Source organism: Lepidochelys olivacea (assembly GCF_965140295.1).
Source record: "Lepidochelys olivacea isolate rLepOli2 genome assembly, chromosome: 1".
Classification (NCBI taxonomy): Eukaryota; Metazoa; Chordata; order Testudines; family Cheloniidae; genus Lepidochelys; species Lepidochelys olivacea.
Genome location: NC_140411.1, coordinates 221,381,066 through 221,396,021, shown reverse-complemented (window position 1 = coordinate 221,396,021; position 14,956 = coordinate 221,381,066). Strand labels below are relative to the sequence as shown.

The window sequence follows — 14,956 nt, the reverse complement described above, 5'->3', positions numbered from 1 at the left end:
CAGTAGAGAAGCAGCCATCTTCATCTTCAGGGTTATACACAACTAGCACAAAGCGGGAAATAATTTGTTCTGAACACTGGCTACCCATGAAAAAGAGCCTTGAAGGCCTGATTCTGTGTAAAGGGGCTTTCACATAACTGAGAACCAGGCCCCAGTCTTTGCAAAGATCTTGCCCCTCCACAGAAAGGCAAGTATTCTTTGACAGAGGAAAACGTGAGTGTTTAAACACAGCCACGTGAATTTCAGTGAAATCTAAAGGGCTGATCTTCCCTCTGTTGGAGTAGATTCAGAGTAATTCCATTTTACTTTAATTCTACATTTCTTCTTAAGTGATTGCACAAATCCCTCTTAAGTATGCGTGTGCCGGGTGGACTTGAGTGACAAGTTGGGATGGAGCATGGGCCCTGTACTTCCTCATGCCTCCAAAAAAGGATATAAAGGGTGGAGTCACCTTGATCCTCCCACATTGCCTTCTCACCACTATTTTCAGCTTTAAGGTTTCCTGAATATTAATTTTAGCATGGAAGTTTATGTAGCTCCATCACCTCTTCTTATTTGTCTCCTTTCCACCAACAATTGTCTAAGGCAAAACATTTTCAAAGCTGTGTCCCTACAATTAGGCACCTACATCCATATTTAACCACTTAGGTAAAAGAGGTCTGATTTAATCAGAAGGTGCCAAGCCAGCAGGGCCTGCGGGTGCTCAGCCCTGATGAAATCAGGCCACTCACTGCCTACCTATGCACTTAGGCGGCCAAGATTGAAAATGTTAGCCTTAGGCTGGGGTTTTTCAAAGGAGCCCACAAAAATCAGGCACATAAATCCCATTGACATTCTCTGGGATTTGGGCACCTAACTCCCATAGACATCTTTGAAAATCCCAGCCCTAGTTTTTCTTCTCTGTATATGGAAACTTGCAAATGCAGGATACCTCTTTAGGCCTTTGGCCATTTTTGTTGCCTTTTTCTGGTGCTTTCTGTGTTTGTTGCATTTTTTTAACCTTGATACAGTATTCAAAGTGAGGACTGACCCATGGTTTATATAATGGCATGAAAATACGTAACTAATTATTCCCTGGGCCCTTCTTAGAAAGCTGGTGGCTTATACATTTTCTCGGTTGTTGCTGCACATTAAAAGGTCTATGCTGCATGCTTCTTTCGGCAGCATGTAGTGTACATATGCATAGAGCTCCCCTAGCACAGGGATAAATAGCAGCCTAGCTGGTGAGGCAGGGCTTACGCGAGTAGAGTAGACACACACCTGAAGGGTGTGGGTATGTACCCCAGTACATCTCCTAGCATGGCTCTCCTCGCCGAAGCAGTGCCTCCCCATCTACACTGCTATTAGTAGCAGTGCCGTGTCCTGCTGCCTTCCCACTGCTGGACCCCTTCCCCTCTGCAGTGAAAGACTCCAGCAGCAGGGACAGGCTTTGGCTGGGCGGGGGTGGGGGGGCAGTGAGGAAAGGCTCTGGCAGTTCCCTGCTGCTGGAGCCCTTCCTCCCACAGCGAAAGACTCTGGGGAGGCAGCAGTTAAGGGCAGTGGGGAAGATTCTCTGCAGTGGGGAAGGGCTCCAGCAGCAGGGAGCTACGGGAGCCTTTCCCCACTGCTGCAGTGATTCCCAGGGAACACTGTGGCAACGGAGAGGCAGTGGGAAAAGGTCCCACCACCTTCTGCCTGCCAGAGCCTTTCCCCACCTCATGGAAAGATTACAGCAGCAGGGAAAGGCTCCGGCAGGCTCCGTCTTTCCCCGCTGCCTCCCCTGCCTTTCACTGAGACATGTAGCGATGCACCGTAGCCTGGACACGGCCTGCTTTTCACCGCAGTGTGTAGCTTAGAGTTGCCAGGTGTCCAGTTTTCTACTGGAACGCCCAGTCGAAAAGGGCTGGCAGCTCCCGTCAGCACTGCTGACCGGGCTGTTAAAAGTCTGGTTGGTGGGACTGGCAGGCTCGCTACTCAGCTTCGTGCAGCTTCCTGGAAGCAGTGACGTGTCCCTCAGCTTCTAGGCAGAGGGACGGCCGAGAGGGTTCTGCATGCCACCCCCACCCTGAGCACCGGCTCCGTGGCTCCCATTGGCCTGGAATGAGCCAATGGGAGCTGCAGGGGTGACACCTGCAGGAGGAGGCAGTGAGTGCACAGAGCCACCTGGCCGCACCTCCACCTACGATCTGGAGGGACATGTCGCCACTTCCGGGGAGCCCCCTGAGGTAAGAGCCACCCAGAGCCCACAGCCCACACCCTCCCCTGTGCCCCAACCCCCTGTCCCAGGCCTGAGCTCCCTTCTGCACCCTAAACTCCTCATCCCTGGTCCCACTCCAGAACCTGCATCCCCAGCCGGAGCCCTCACCCCCTCTGATACTCCAGACCCCTGCCCCAGGTGGGAGCCCCATCCTGCACCCAAACTCCCTCCCGGAGCCTGCAACCTGCACCCACCCCCACACCCCAACCCCATGTCCCAGCCAAGATCCCCCTCCTTCACCCCAAACCCCTCATCCTCCCTCTAGAGTCCACACCCCCAGCTGGAGCCTGCAACTCCTCCTGCATCCCAACCCCATGCCCCAGCCCTGAGCTGCCTCCCGCACCAAAACTCCCTGGTGGAGCCCACACGCCACATGCCCTCTGCACCCCAACTCACTGCTTCAGACCAGAGCCCCCTCCCACACTCTGAACCCCTTGGCTGCACCCCCCCAGCCTGAAACCTCCTCCTGCACCCCAAACCCCTCATCCCCAGCCCTAACTCAACCCTCTGAACCCCAACCCTCTGCCCCAGCCTGGAGCCCCCTCCCACACCCTGAACCCCTCATTTCTGGCCCCACCCTGGAGCCCACATCCCCACCTGGAGCCCTCACCCCCTCCCACACACCAAGCCCCTGCCCCAGCCTGGTGAAAATGAGTGAGTGAGGGTGGAGGAGAGCCAGCGATAGAGGTGTGGGGTCTCGGGGAAGGGGTGGGGCAAGGTGTTCGGTTTCGTGCAACTAGAAAGTTGCCAGTCCTAGTGTAGTTGCACATAACCTACATGCCGCCGCCGCAGTGTGTAGTACATACATAGCTTAAGATGTGCCCAGTGACACCTAGATCTTTTGCCTAATAAGTTATAACCAGAGGCGCTGTAGTCTGTTGTGTCTAGATTTGAGCATCTTTGAGGATGTTATAACCTCTTTCAGCACCTACTGATATGGAGGAAGATTTTCAAAGGCCCCAGGGGGGAGTCATGCAACTGACTCATATTTGTGTCTAGGAAAACCTCCCCTTTATACTTTATGTAATTTCATCATGTTCATTGCATTTCTTAGTTCTGCCTCCAAGTTATATACCTAGGTAATTCTTGAAGTCTAGTACCCTTGTCGCATCTTAAATTATCCTGCATCTACTATATATGGCCCATAGTCTGTTCTCAGATACGCCAGTGTAAATTCAGATTAACTCTACTGGGCTCAAAATAGTTACTCCAGATTTGCACTGGTGTAACAAACAAGAATCTGGCCCTATCCATTTATACCATGCTCCTCCAGGACTGGGATTTCCACTGTAGGTGTTAGGCGTACATACTGTGACTTTAAGAGCAGAGCACATGTCAGAGAGAAGGGGATTGGGCTAGGAAGACCCGTTGGAAGCAGTCCAGAGTCAGCTTCACTAGATACACAACTAGGAGCACACTGCTCTCCTTTGGTTTCTGTAACCCTGTTTTTGTTCTACTAAAGCCTTACTTCTAAGAGACCAGACAGTGCCTCCTTCTTTTAAATCCACCAGACAACACAGTAAGTTTATTTGTAAGCAAACTTGGCAACTGACAATCTTCTTCCTCATAAAACAGAGCATTATCTGATTCCTCTATATCCTTGAAACTGGCGCCATGTAAGATGCTCACCTACAGTACAACAGAACGCCTTGTTCCTTATAGTGTTTACACATTCTTTGTTCCATTACTTTTGTACCCACTACTGCAGGCTCAATCTACTTCTCAGGATACAAATCTTTCCCAGGTGGCCAAAGCGGTGAAGTAATAAATTTATAATGAATGAGAAGGGTTGGGCGGGTAGCTGGAGGATTTCCTAACCAGATAAGAATGAATTTATCATTTTTCCTCAAGTCCACATGACCAGTTTTCAGAGAGATTAATGGTTTTGTTTCTTTTTGCTGCTATTCAGTATTGTTTTGTTTTAGCCCATTATTGAGGTAGGAACTGGGTGTCAACATTTTCATTCAGCTCTGAATCTGAACTCCCCCGAAGTTCAAGTAAGTTGTTTCTGAGCCATCTTTAAAACAGCCCTTTTGCAGCTCCAGGGACCTCTGGGGATCAAATCAGAGGACAGTCAGAAGTGCTCAGACATTACGGTGAGGGGATACCTCCACAGATGGATAGATCTTATTCTGATCCCATTTACACTTGTGTAAATCAGGAGTAATGCTGCTGAAGTCAATAAACTTACACTTAGAGCTGATCAAAAAATGGGAACTTTTCCATGAAACATTTCGCAAATAATCTGTCCCTGGTTTTCATTTAAAAAAAATATATCAACATTTGTTGACCATCTTTAGTTACAGTTGTAGAAGAGTGATATTTATGACTGGAACATCAAGTCTATGAGCTTGAACAGTGCACTAGGGAAAGGGAGAAAGCACTTAAGAGGCTTGTAGCATACTGCCAGTGATAATATAAGCCCTGGGTAACTGTTTTTTAGCCAGGACTTTTGTCCTGGCTCCTAACATGTATTGCCACATGATCAGTCTCTCCGTCTTCATAAATCTCAGCTCCCAGCTCACCCTGCCATTTATCATAACGCTTCCATCGGATACTGGGCTTACTGTCCCCTACCATTAATAATACCTAGGTAGTTACATTGACCTTTCTATCCAAGCACATTATAAAGATATGTATGTATCAATATCCCCTCCCCCCTTTTTTTTAACAGATGGAAAAAGTGAAGAACAGAATGGCTGAGTGACTTGCATAATGTCCCACAGTGAATCACTGGCATGGAATTCACATCTCCTAACAGCCCCACAGTGCCCTCTGCTTTTGACGACATGGTCTAATGTGTATAAACACAATACAGCTTCCTTGTCCTTTCTAGCTTGCGTCTCCCTTGGCAGGCCCTGTGCATAGGGGACAATTTCACTCTTGGAGCTCAAGTGGAGCTTAAACACAGCAGAGAGTAGAAGGCCTTTTGAATGTTGCTTTTAGTTTTCTCCTGTGCTAGCATGTATCATTAACAAGAATCTATTTTATTTAAAACTTCCCTATTATATCTTTTGCATACGTCTCCTATAAGCTTTCACCTCCTGACTTGCATTGTGTGTGCGCGAAGAATTACCCACTGCTCTTTGTAAAATGCAGGAGGAAGTGAATGGAAAAAAACCAACACATCAAACTAAATGCAGCACAAATCCAGATCTGCTCATGGATCCCTTATAACCTTCCATTCCAAATCAGCTTGGGGCCTTGGATAGCACCTCTTTACATTCATACATCTGCCTAGGAACATATACAGGGTTCATACTGCACCTGGGATATCTGGTATCTGGAATAGGCCGATCCAGGGGCAGACGGTCACTGAGATAAACATTATACCCATATTTAGTGAATAGATCCTGGGCTGTGGTTTGTTGCTCTTCTGTTAAATCTGCACCCCAGCGCTTGAACAGCCTTGAATCTGGAAACAGCTTTCGGTGCACAACCTTCTTTTCCTTTTTCATCTTGTCTTCCTCCTTTGCTTTCTCAGCCTGGTGCATTTCACCCTTTGACTCCTCTGGCAGCTTTATGTCATCTTCTTTTTGTTTCATTCTTTCATTATGAGAGAGCTTTTTCATGGAATTTGCTGCTTAAAAATAAGGTGTGTTTAGGGTCTAATGACAAGAGAGAATAATGTGTAATAAAGATAATGGGCCAGATTCTCCTCACACTGGTTTAAATCAGGAATAAATCAATGCAGTTACAATTACCACGAAACTGCCATGAGACGAGAATCAGTTTCTAGCTTCTTTATAAAAACGAATCTGTAAAGGCAGGATTCCAAGAGTTAGTCCTAACAATGTCAATATTATTGGTCACGTTCTGCTTTCAGTTTCCCTGGTGTAAATAAAGAGAAACTCCACTGAAATCAATGGAGACATGCAGAAAGAAAATCAGTGTACAAGTGATATTAGAAACAGGACTCAGGATGTTCAGTAGAGTTTGTTCTGATACACTGAAGTAACTAAAATCAACATCTGGCCTTATCTGAACCATGTTGCTTGTGCAATATGGGCTATGAGAGTAGTTCTAAGCATAAAGCACAAACGACCTCTCCACCCTATCCCCATTACATGGCTGCTTAATAATATCTCCCTTGCCTAGATAAATTTCTGGGGGAACTGGCAAATTAGGCTGAATCAAAAAGGCAGGCGATTCACAGGAACTGTCTATAGGTATATATCTCAGGTATTTATATTTATTTTTGGACTTCGCTAAACAAGAGTGCCATCAGTGTGTGCAGGGTTGTTGTTACATATTAACTTTTTAATATTAACATTTTAACTTTATTTCTCCTGATTTTTATTTTATTGAATTGTAAATTCCTGTATTTCAAAAGGAAAATGTCCCTTAAAGACTTGTATGCCACATAGCCCTTGAAAGAGATATTTTGCCTTTTGATTTAGAATAACAAAAGCAGTGTCTTTTTCAAATACTGAACCAAAGACACCTGTTACTTTTCATAGCTATTAATAGCAATTGGCAGAGAAATGCAAGGCAGTAGGTGCCCAGGTGAATTGGAGTCATATTCTGTCATTAAGGGTGGTGTGATCACTGGGCTGGGGTACTTATTACTAGAGCTGGAGAAGTGAACCCACATATTCTGAGCAACTTCTGGGGCTTCCTAAGAGACATTTGAAAGGGCTTCTTTCATCTCTGGCTGATCACTGTGCTGTATATCCCTGCTCTATATCCCCTTTCCCTGGTACTCACAAGCCTATCTAACAGCAGAGTAAGTCTAGACCGGGGTTCTCAAAACAAATTTTTTGATGGCCTCAGAGTACGGCTACTAAGTCTGGCTAGTAGCCGCTCTGACAATTTTTCCTAAAATACGTAATTAACTTTAGGGAAAAACAGATAAATATTGTCCAAATCATTGTAATTTATTTATGTAGCAGGAAGTTGTCAAGTTTCCTTCCCCACTCTGAACTCTAGGGTACAGATGTGGGGACCTGCATGAAAGACCCCCCTAAGCTTATTCTTACCAGTTTAGGTTAAAAACTTCCTCAAGGTACAAACTTTGCCTTGTCCTTGAACCCTATGCTGCCATCACCAAGCGTGTTAAACAAAGAGCAGGGAAAGAGCCCACTTGGGGACATCTTTCCCCCAAAATATCCCCCCAAGGCCTACACCCCCTTTCCTGGGGAAGACTTGATAAAAATCCTCACCAATTTCCATATGTGAACACAGACCCAAACCGTTGGATCTTAAGAACAATGAAAAAGCAATCAGGTGCTTCAAAGAATTTTAATTAAAGAAAAAGAAAAAGAATCACCTCTGTAAAATCAGGATGGTAAATACCTTACAGGGTAATCAGATTCAAAACACAGAGAATCCCTCTAGGCAAAACCTTAAGTTACAAAAAGACACAAAAACAGGAATATACATTCCATTCAGCACAACCTATTTTACCAGCCATTTAACAAAAGGAAATCTAACGCATTTCTAGCTAGATTACTTACTAACTTAACAGAAGTTCTGAGGAGTTATGAAGAGCATTCCTGATCTGTTCCAAGCAAAAGCATCCCACAGACAGACAGACCCTTTGTTCCCCGCCGCTCCAGCTTTGAAAGTATCTTGTCTCCTCATTGGTCATTTTGGTCAGGTGCCAGCAAGGTTATCTTAGCTTCTTAACCCTTTACAGGTGAAAGGATTTTGCCTCTGGCCAGGAGGGATTTTATAGTTCTGTATACAGAAAGGTGGTTACCCTTCCCTTTATATTTGATGAAAGAAGTAGAGCTCCCCATTCTGCACACATGGATTCCCCATTCCATACACATTCCGTACACATGGATTTTGCTCCTATTCTTGTGTTCAGAGCATGTCACAGAATGAGAGTGCCTCACCCTGCTGGGGAGCTACCAAGCCCTGCAACAGCCCAGAGCCATCAAGCTGTTGTAAAGGGTGAGTGTGGCCCCAGGTGGAGGAAACACCAACCCATCTCTCTGTCCCTGCAGCCCATGAACCTTGGGTGAAACCCACCCTGGAGAAGGTGGGTTGGGAACTCACTGGCTGCCTGCAGAGTCCCAGATTCTCCATGCCATTGCCGGGCAGGAGTGGGGGAGCTGCCCAGGGGAACACCCCGGTGACCAAAACGCCACAGCCACTAACAAGAGTCACCTCCGGCACTGCACACACTGGCCCCAAGTGACTACAGAGGCACTGCCCAGACCCACCGAGGAGGCTGCGCGTTCCACAGGACACCAATCCCTGCTGGCCGCATTTGAGAAACGCTGCCCTAGATAACACGTTGATTCTAAAACCATGGCAGCCGGCAGTGCCTTGGCTGCACTATCCCTCCCACCATTGCTAACAGTCTGGTGGAACAGAAAAGTCCTAGCGATGATGGGGAAAAATATCCTAATGACAGCACGGCCTGAAGGCCTGATACTGCAGCACTTATTCGGGTGATTTCAGTGAGACAACTCGCTTGAGTAAGGCTGCAGAACTATACCCATTTGTCACCAGGACAGGTTTCTCCCCAGCTCCAAAGTCTGTGCTGACACACCCAATCTTTCACTAGGAGGTTTATTTCCTTAACGGAGGTTAGCAAACAAACAGTCTTTGCTCATTTCTTAGCCTCTAGCTTCAGTTCCAGGGGTCTCTTGCATTCCTGCTCCTTGGCAGCTTCCCAGTTTCAGTCAGCTCTGCTCCCTTCTTGGAGCAACACAACCCCAGGGCTGCTTCCCTTAGCCCCGGCCCCTTGCAGGGAGCCACCACAAAAGCTAGCTCCACTCCAGAGTGGATTTCTTTCCCCAGGGCACAGCCTGTCTTTGTCCCTCTCCCAACAGCTCTTTATAGCAGCCAGCCCTCTTTAATTGGCTGGATTGGATTCACCTGCTCTGGTTCAGGAGCGCTGGGTTTAGTCTATCGACAGGGACCAACTACCCTGTGACATACCCGTACCCCCAGTTTTCCAGGAATAAAAAAATGCATACATTTTCCTTCTTGTGAGGTGGCCTCCTGGGGGCCGAAATGTTGGGAAAGAACAGTGTTTTTGCACTGAGAGGGGGAAGAGTAGCCCCGGCCCAGGGCCACTCTTCCCCCTCTCAGTGCAAAAACACTGTTCTGCCCCAACATTCTGCAGCATCATTCATTTTACAACATTTCAGGCCCTGAAAGTTTTTCTTACTCCAACCCAAACATTCCCCTCAGTGGTATAACATAATACCAACATTTCAACTATCGCTTCCCACAAGTCCCATCGAGTCACGGAGTGTTCTCTGAGCCCTAGAGGTCCTGCCCCCAGGCACAGACTCTCAGTGCCAGTCACCCTGAATATTATGCAGTGGGGCCAGGGTCATATAACCAGGCTCACTGGGCGCGGTTCCTACATAGTCTTATCTCCATCGCCTGGACTTTGGAGTCCCTGCGTGACTAGGCTTTACCGTCTCTGCATGCAGAGTCTGTACTTCAGTCTCAAGTTCGTGAACCATGAGGAGTAAATGTTTCCTGTTCTCCTCAATCACCTGGAGATCTGTAGCTAGTTTTTCTTTCTTGAACTTGAGGTTCCATAATTTGCTGTCCACTGACTCCAGTTGTTCTATAAACTGACCAGGCCTTTGCAGGGGAGCTATAAAACAGATCTGTGCTATCTCTTTCCCTGCACTGGAGCCCTGTTTCTCCCCCTGGCTCCCTATTTAGGACTCTACTTGTTGGAATAGTCCTGTCTGAATCCCCACGCTGGCTTGTTTTACAGGTAGTTCAGCCTGGGTCCCCATGGTATCCTGTTGAATCTGGGATTTTGTTTGAGTTCCCACAGTATCCTGTGGGATTTGAGATTTCATTTGGGCCTCCCCAGTGTCCCACCAAGCCAGAGACCATGTTTGAGTCTCTACAGCAGCCTGCTGAGCCTGGGACTTGATCCGGGTCTCTCAAGTACCCTGCCGAGTGTTCCTCATCTGGGCCTGGGTCAGTTCCTCCTACAGAACCAAGCATTGCTGCTTCTCCTTCTTAACCTCTACCTGAACCCGGGCCAGCACTTGTTCTAACCTTGCCAGTTGGCTGATGATTTTCCCCAGTGAGGTGCTTACATTGTCCAACTCTTGTTGGTACTTTCTAAGCTGATGCCTCAGTCATTAGGGAAGGTTGTGACCTCCCCCTTGGTCTCCCTTTGCCATCTTTGCTCCAGTCTCTAGCCCTCTTATTTCTTTTCCTAGTCATAGAATCATAGAATCATAGAATATCAGGGTTGGAAGGGACCTCAGGAGGTCATCTAGTCCAACCCCCTGCTCAAAAGCAGGGCCAATCCCCAATTAAATCATCCCAGCCAGGGCTTTGTCAAGCCTGACCTTAAAAACTTCTAAGAAAGGAGATTCTACCACCTCCCTAGGCAATGCATTCCAGTGTTTCACCACCCTCCTAGTGAAAAAGTTTTTCCTAATATCCAACCTAAACCTCCCCCACTGCAACTTGAGACCATTACTCCTTGTCCTGTCCTCTTCTACCACTGAGAATAGTCTAGAACCATCCTCTCTGGAACCACCTCTCAGGTAGTTGAAAGCAGCTATCAAATCCCCCCTCATTCTTCTCTTCTGTAGACTAAACAATCCCAGTTCCCTCAGCCTCTCCTCATAAGTCATGTGTTCCAGACCCCTAATCATTTTTGTTGCCCTTCACTGGACTCTTTCCAATTTATCCACATCCTTCTTGTAGTGTGGGGTCCAAAACTGGACACAGTACTCCAGATGAGGCCTCACCAATGTCGAATAGAGGGGGACGATCACGTCCCTCGATCTGCTCGTTATGCCCCTACTTATACATCCCAAAATGCCATTGGCCTTCTTGGCAACAAGGGCACACTGCTGACTCATATCCAGCTTCTCGTCCACTGTCACCCCTAGGTCCTTTTCCACAGAGCTGCTGCCTAGCCATTCAGTCCCTAGTCTGTAGCTGTGCATTGGGTTCTTCCGTCCTAAGTGCAGGACCCTGCACTTATCCTTATTGAACCTCATAAGACTTCTTTTGGCCCAATCCTCCAATTTGTCTAGGTCCCTCTGTATCCTATCCCTACCCTCCAGCGTATCTACCACTCCTCCCAGTTTAGTATCATCCGCAAATTTGCTGAGAGTGCAATCCACACCATCCTCCAGATCATTTATGATCCCCATCAAAACCGGCCCCAGGACCAACCCTTGGGCACTCCACTTGACACCGGCTGCCAACTAGACATGGAGCCATTGATCACTACCTGTTGAGCCCGACAATCTAGCCAATTTTCTACCCACCTTATAGTGCATTCATCCAGCCCGTACTTCTTTAACTAGTCAATCATGAACCCTTCCAGTCCTGGGCTCTTGTTCTAGCTCCTGTTGTACGAGAGCTGAGAAATCTGCCAGGTCTCACCACAGAACTGTGGACCAAGGCAGACCCTTGACCACCACAGCGTGCAGTCAAGCTCTTCGATCCTGAACCTCCAGCTCAACTTCTGCAGTGGGATAGATGCAGGTCTTACCATGAGTATAAGAGATGTGTACTTGTCAAGGCTAATTACCCTCACCTAATCTTCCTGAACCAGCATGCACCCACAATCTGAGTCAACAAGTCCCTCAACTACTGTTCCCCCACCCTAACTTCTACTACCTGCAGAGGGGCTCCTGTGGGCTCCTAAATGAGTAAGCCATGTCCAATCCTAAGAGAGTTTTGGAGTGGTCTCCCACTGCATGGTCCCACTCTACTAACATTTTACTATGCCCGGACTGGTCACACCTGAAGCAAACCATAGGGCCCCTCTGGTTCCCTCTCACCAGTATTTGCAATAAACAGTGGGGCTACTTGGGTACCTTGTAGGTCCTGCATGTCCCTTAGTTTTGGTCACTCAAGGTCTTTCCTCCTTGTGAGCTTCCCTGGGCCATCCCCTAGTGAATTCACCTCAGTTTATCATAGTGCCCTGGCCACTTGTCTCCTTTCTCCTCAAAGAAGACTTCACCTCATTCCACCGCTTCCCCCACTAAGGCCAGTTCTGTGCTCCCCTGGGTAGAACTTTCAGGAATTGCTCCAACATGACTTTCTCCACTGAACTGGTCTCAGGAGAGAGCCGCTATGTTGCAAGGTCCCATAGTTTCTGGGCCACTACTACCATCGGGCCCCTTGTGGGAACAGTTCTACCCACAACCTGTGTGTATATGCCTCAGGACTCAGCCCTAATCAATCCAGGATGGCAGCCTGCACCACTGGATAGGAGTTCACCATCTCATCTCTTACTACCAGGTAAGCTGCCTGCTCCTCACCCACTATGAAGGTGCTATGTGGCCACCCCTGTCAACACCTCCCAGTCTGCCACCTTTGCCACCCACTCAAATGTTCAGAGGAAGACCTCAGCATCATTTTCCAGTCCAAGATTCTCCAGGCCTGGGACCAATGAGCCCCTAGTCCCAAAACCAGCTGTGTTACCAGGTGTGGCTCAGCCTAACCTTTTCTGTATTCACTCCTGTTCTTTGTAGTTAACTTCTTGTCACCTCTGTTGTGCAGCAAATGGCCTCCTGCTGTTTCTGTTGGTTTTCCATCAATTGTATCAGCAGGGCCTGGGTCTGCTGTTTCTGTCCTGCCACTATCAGGCAGATTACCACCTCCATCTTTCCCTTTATTCCAGGGCTGACTGCCAGCCCCACTTCTAGTACTGTGTGTCACTAGGCTAGGCATCTACCCAGCGCTGAAGCACGTGCTGCCATGTCCAGTCTTTTGCAAGGAGGTTTATTTTCTTAGCGGAGGTTAGCAAACAAACAGAAAACCAGTCTTAGCTCATTCCTTAGCTTCTGGCTTCAGGGCCAACCCCTCTGGAGGGTCTCTGGCACTACTGCTCCTAGCAGTTTCCCAATTTCAGTGGGGTCTGCTCCCTTCTTGGAGCAACAGCCCCAGAGCTGCTTCCCTGAGTCTATGGACCCTTTATCCAGGGACCCACCACAGGAGCTAGCTCCATCCGGTGTGCCTTTCCCTCCCCAGGGCACAATCTGTCTCTGCCCATCTCTCTCTTTAATTGGCTGGATTGGACTCACCAGCTCTGGTCCAAGGGAGCTGGACTTATTCTATCCATAGGGGCCAGCTACCCTGAGACACCATTCCAAACAAAATCCCACTCAGAATGAATTCCTGACACAGGGATTTCCTACATCTTCAGTCATAAAGCCCTGATCTTGTCTTACATAAATATCCCATCCCATTCAAGATATGTCTGTCCTGCAGCAAGGAGGTGTAATTCCCAGCTAAGGCAAACATACTCATGCTAAAACAGATTGAGCACTAAAAATAGGTGTAGCGACCTGAGCAGCGGGAGGTTAGCCGCCCAAGTACGTGCCTAGGGTTTCAGATGGGATCATACTCAGGGTGACTAGACCCTCCTGCAGCTCTACTGCTTTGTTTAGCGTGCTAGGTCAATCGGAGCTAGTGCAGGTATGTCTACCTGAGCTGGAAATTACACCTCCAGCTCTCGTGTAGATAGACCCTTAGAAGTTTCTTGCCTCATTCTGTATTCTGAAGGTTGAACAACCTTCCCCTTCAGCTCTCAGTGCTGCTTTTGAACACAGGTCAATCAGCAGCTGTCACCAATCTCAGCAACCCCCTTTCCCAATAGCAATTCTGCCAGTGCCTTCTAGCTCAGGGAATGAGAAGAACAAAAACATGGCATGGTCATGGCTTCCCGTGTTCAAATCCTTTGCTTCCCAGGACAGCAGAGGCCAGGTGAAATGAGCAAGGGGATTCCCAAGGCCTCTCCTCCCTTCAAAACAGATACATTTCTCACAATAGATTTCTTAGAGCAACAACAAAATCTAAAACATTCTTTTCCCTTGTGATTAATCGGCTGGTGTGATCAGCTCTGCCAAGTGTTTCACATTTGATCTTAATCTCTTCCAGCTAACGCTGCAAATCTTGCTGTTTCCAACATCTATAGCTATGGGCCCCTAAACGATTAAGACTTGTCTAACTCCATGAGAGTTTAGGGTGATACCAGCCTAGAAAGCAAAGCAGGTAAGGGCAAGTGGCATTTCCTTGTAGATACGACAGAGAAATCCTCAAATATTTTCTAAATCAGAATATTGCAGAGAAAATGTGTTCAGACAAATCCCAAGCAACACACACAAACATAAATTACTTCTAAAATGCTATAAAAGTACCCACAGGGCAAAAGAATTGAGAGACCTAATTCTAGTGAAGTTAGAGGTTCTAAATATGCTGCTGAATAGCAATGTGTTTTACTTACAGATGTTGTGAATATACATCTCCAAGTGCTCCAGCCGCTCAATTACTGCATTTTCATGGCTGAAAGATGGGGGGCGAACCTCTAAATATCCGTGGCTTTCCTTTTTCAGTTCTTGTATTACATTCTTCACATAAAACACAAGGAAGATATTTGCAGTGGATACAAGAAACAGCATGGTTGGAAACAGACCTGGTAACCTTCTCCATGACACCATTTTCTCTCTCTCTAAATATATATCTGTCCTGGTAGTGATTCTTATTCAGTTGCAGATCCGTGCAAGTTGTTGCGGCCCCAAATTAGTTCCAAATAGACCTCTTTGGAGCAGACATCAAGACTGCTCAGATGGAGCGATCTCTTTGAACTTGAATGTGTAACAGAGCAGACAGCAATTTACAGTACCTGGAAGGGATGGGCTTTTTCAGCCTTTTATTACACTTCGTGCAATACAGGTTACCCTTTAATAGGAAGGTACGCAGCTGTTACAGACTTGCCTAGTGAGTTAAAGGATTTTATTGTTCTCATGCGGCCAG

At 47.4% G+C, this 14,956-nt stretch overlaps 1 protein-coding gene across 1 annotated transcript in view; it reads right to left on the bottom strand.

Annotated features, from left to right (window-relative positions):
* GALNT8 (polypeptide N-acetylgalactosaminyltransferase 8) overlaps nucleotides 1–14,640 on the bottom strand; it is a gene marked incomplete at its 5' end in the record, with an annotated part of 43,932 nt that extends 29,292 nt beyond the window's left edge. The window contains 2 exons of the mRNA XM_084616965.1: nucleotides 5,504–5,816; nucleotides 14,427–14,640. Coding sequence (XP_084473091.1) covers nucleotides 5,504–5,816; nucleotides 14,427–14,640 — 527 coding nt within the window. The remainder of the gene's footprint in view (nucleotides 1–5,503; nucleotides 5,817–14,426) is intronic.
* Between the last annotated feature and the right edge of the window lie 316 nt (nucleotides 14,641–14,956).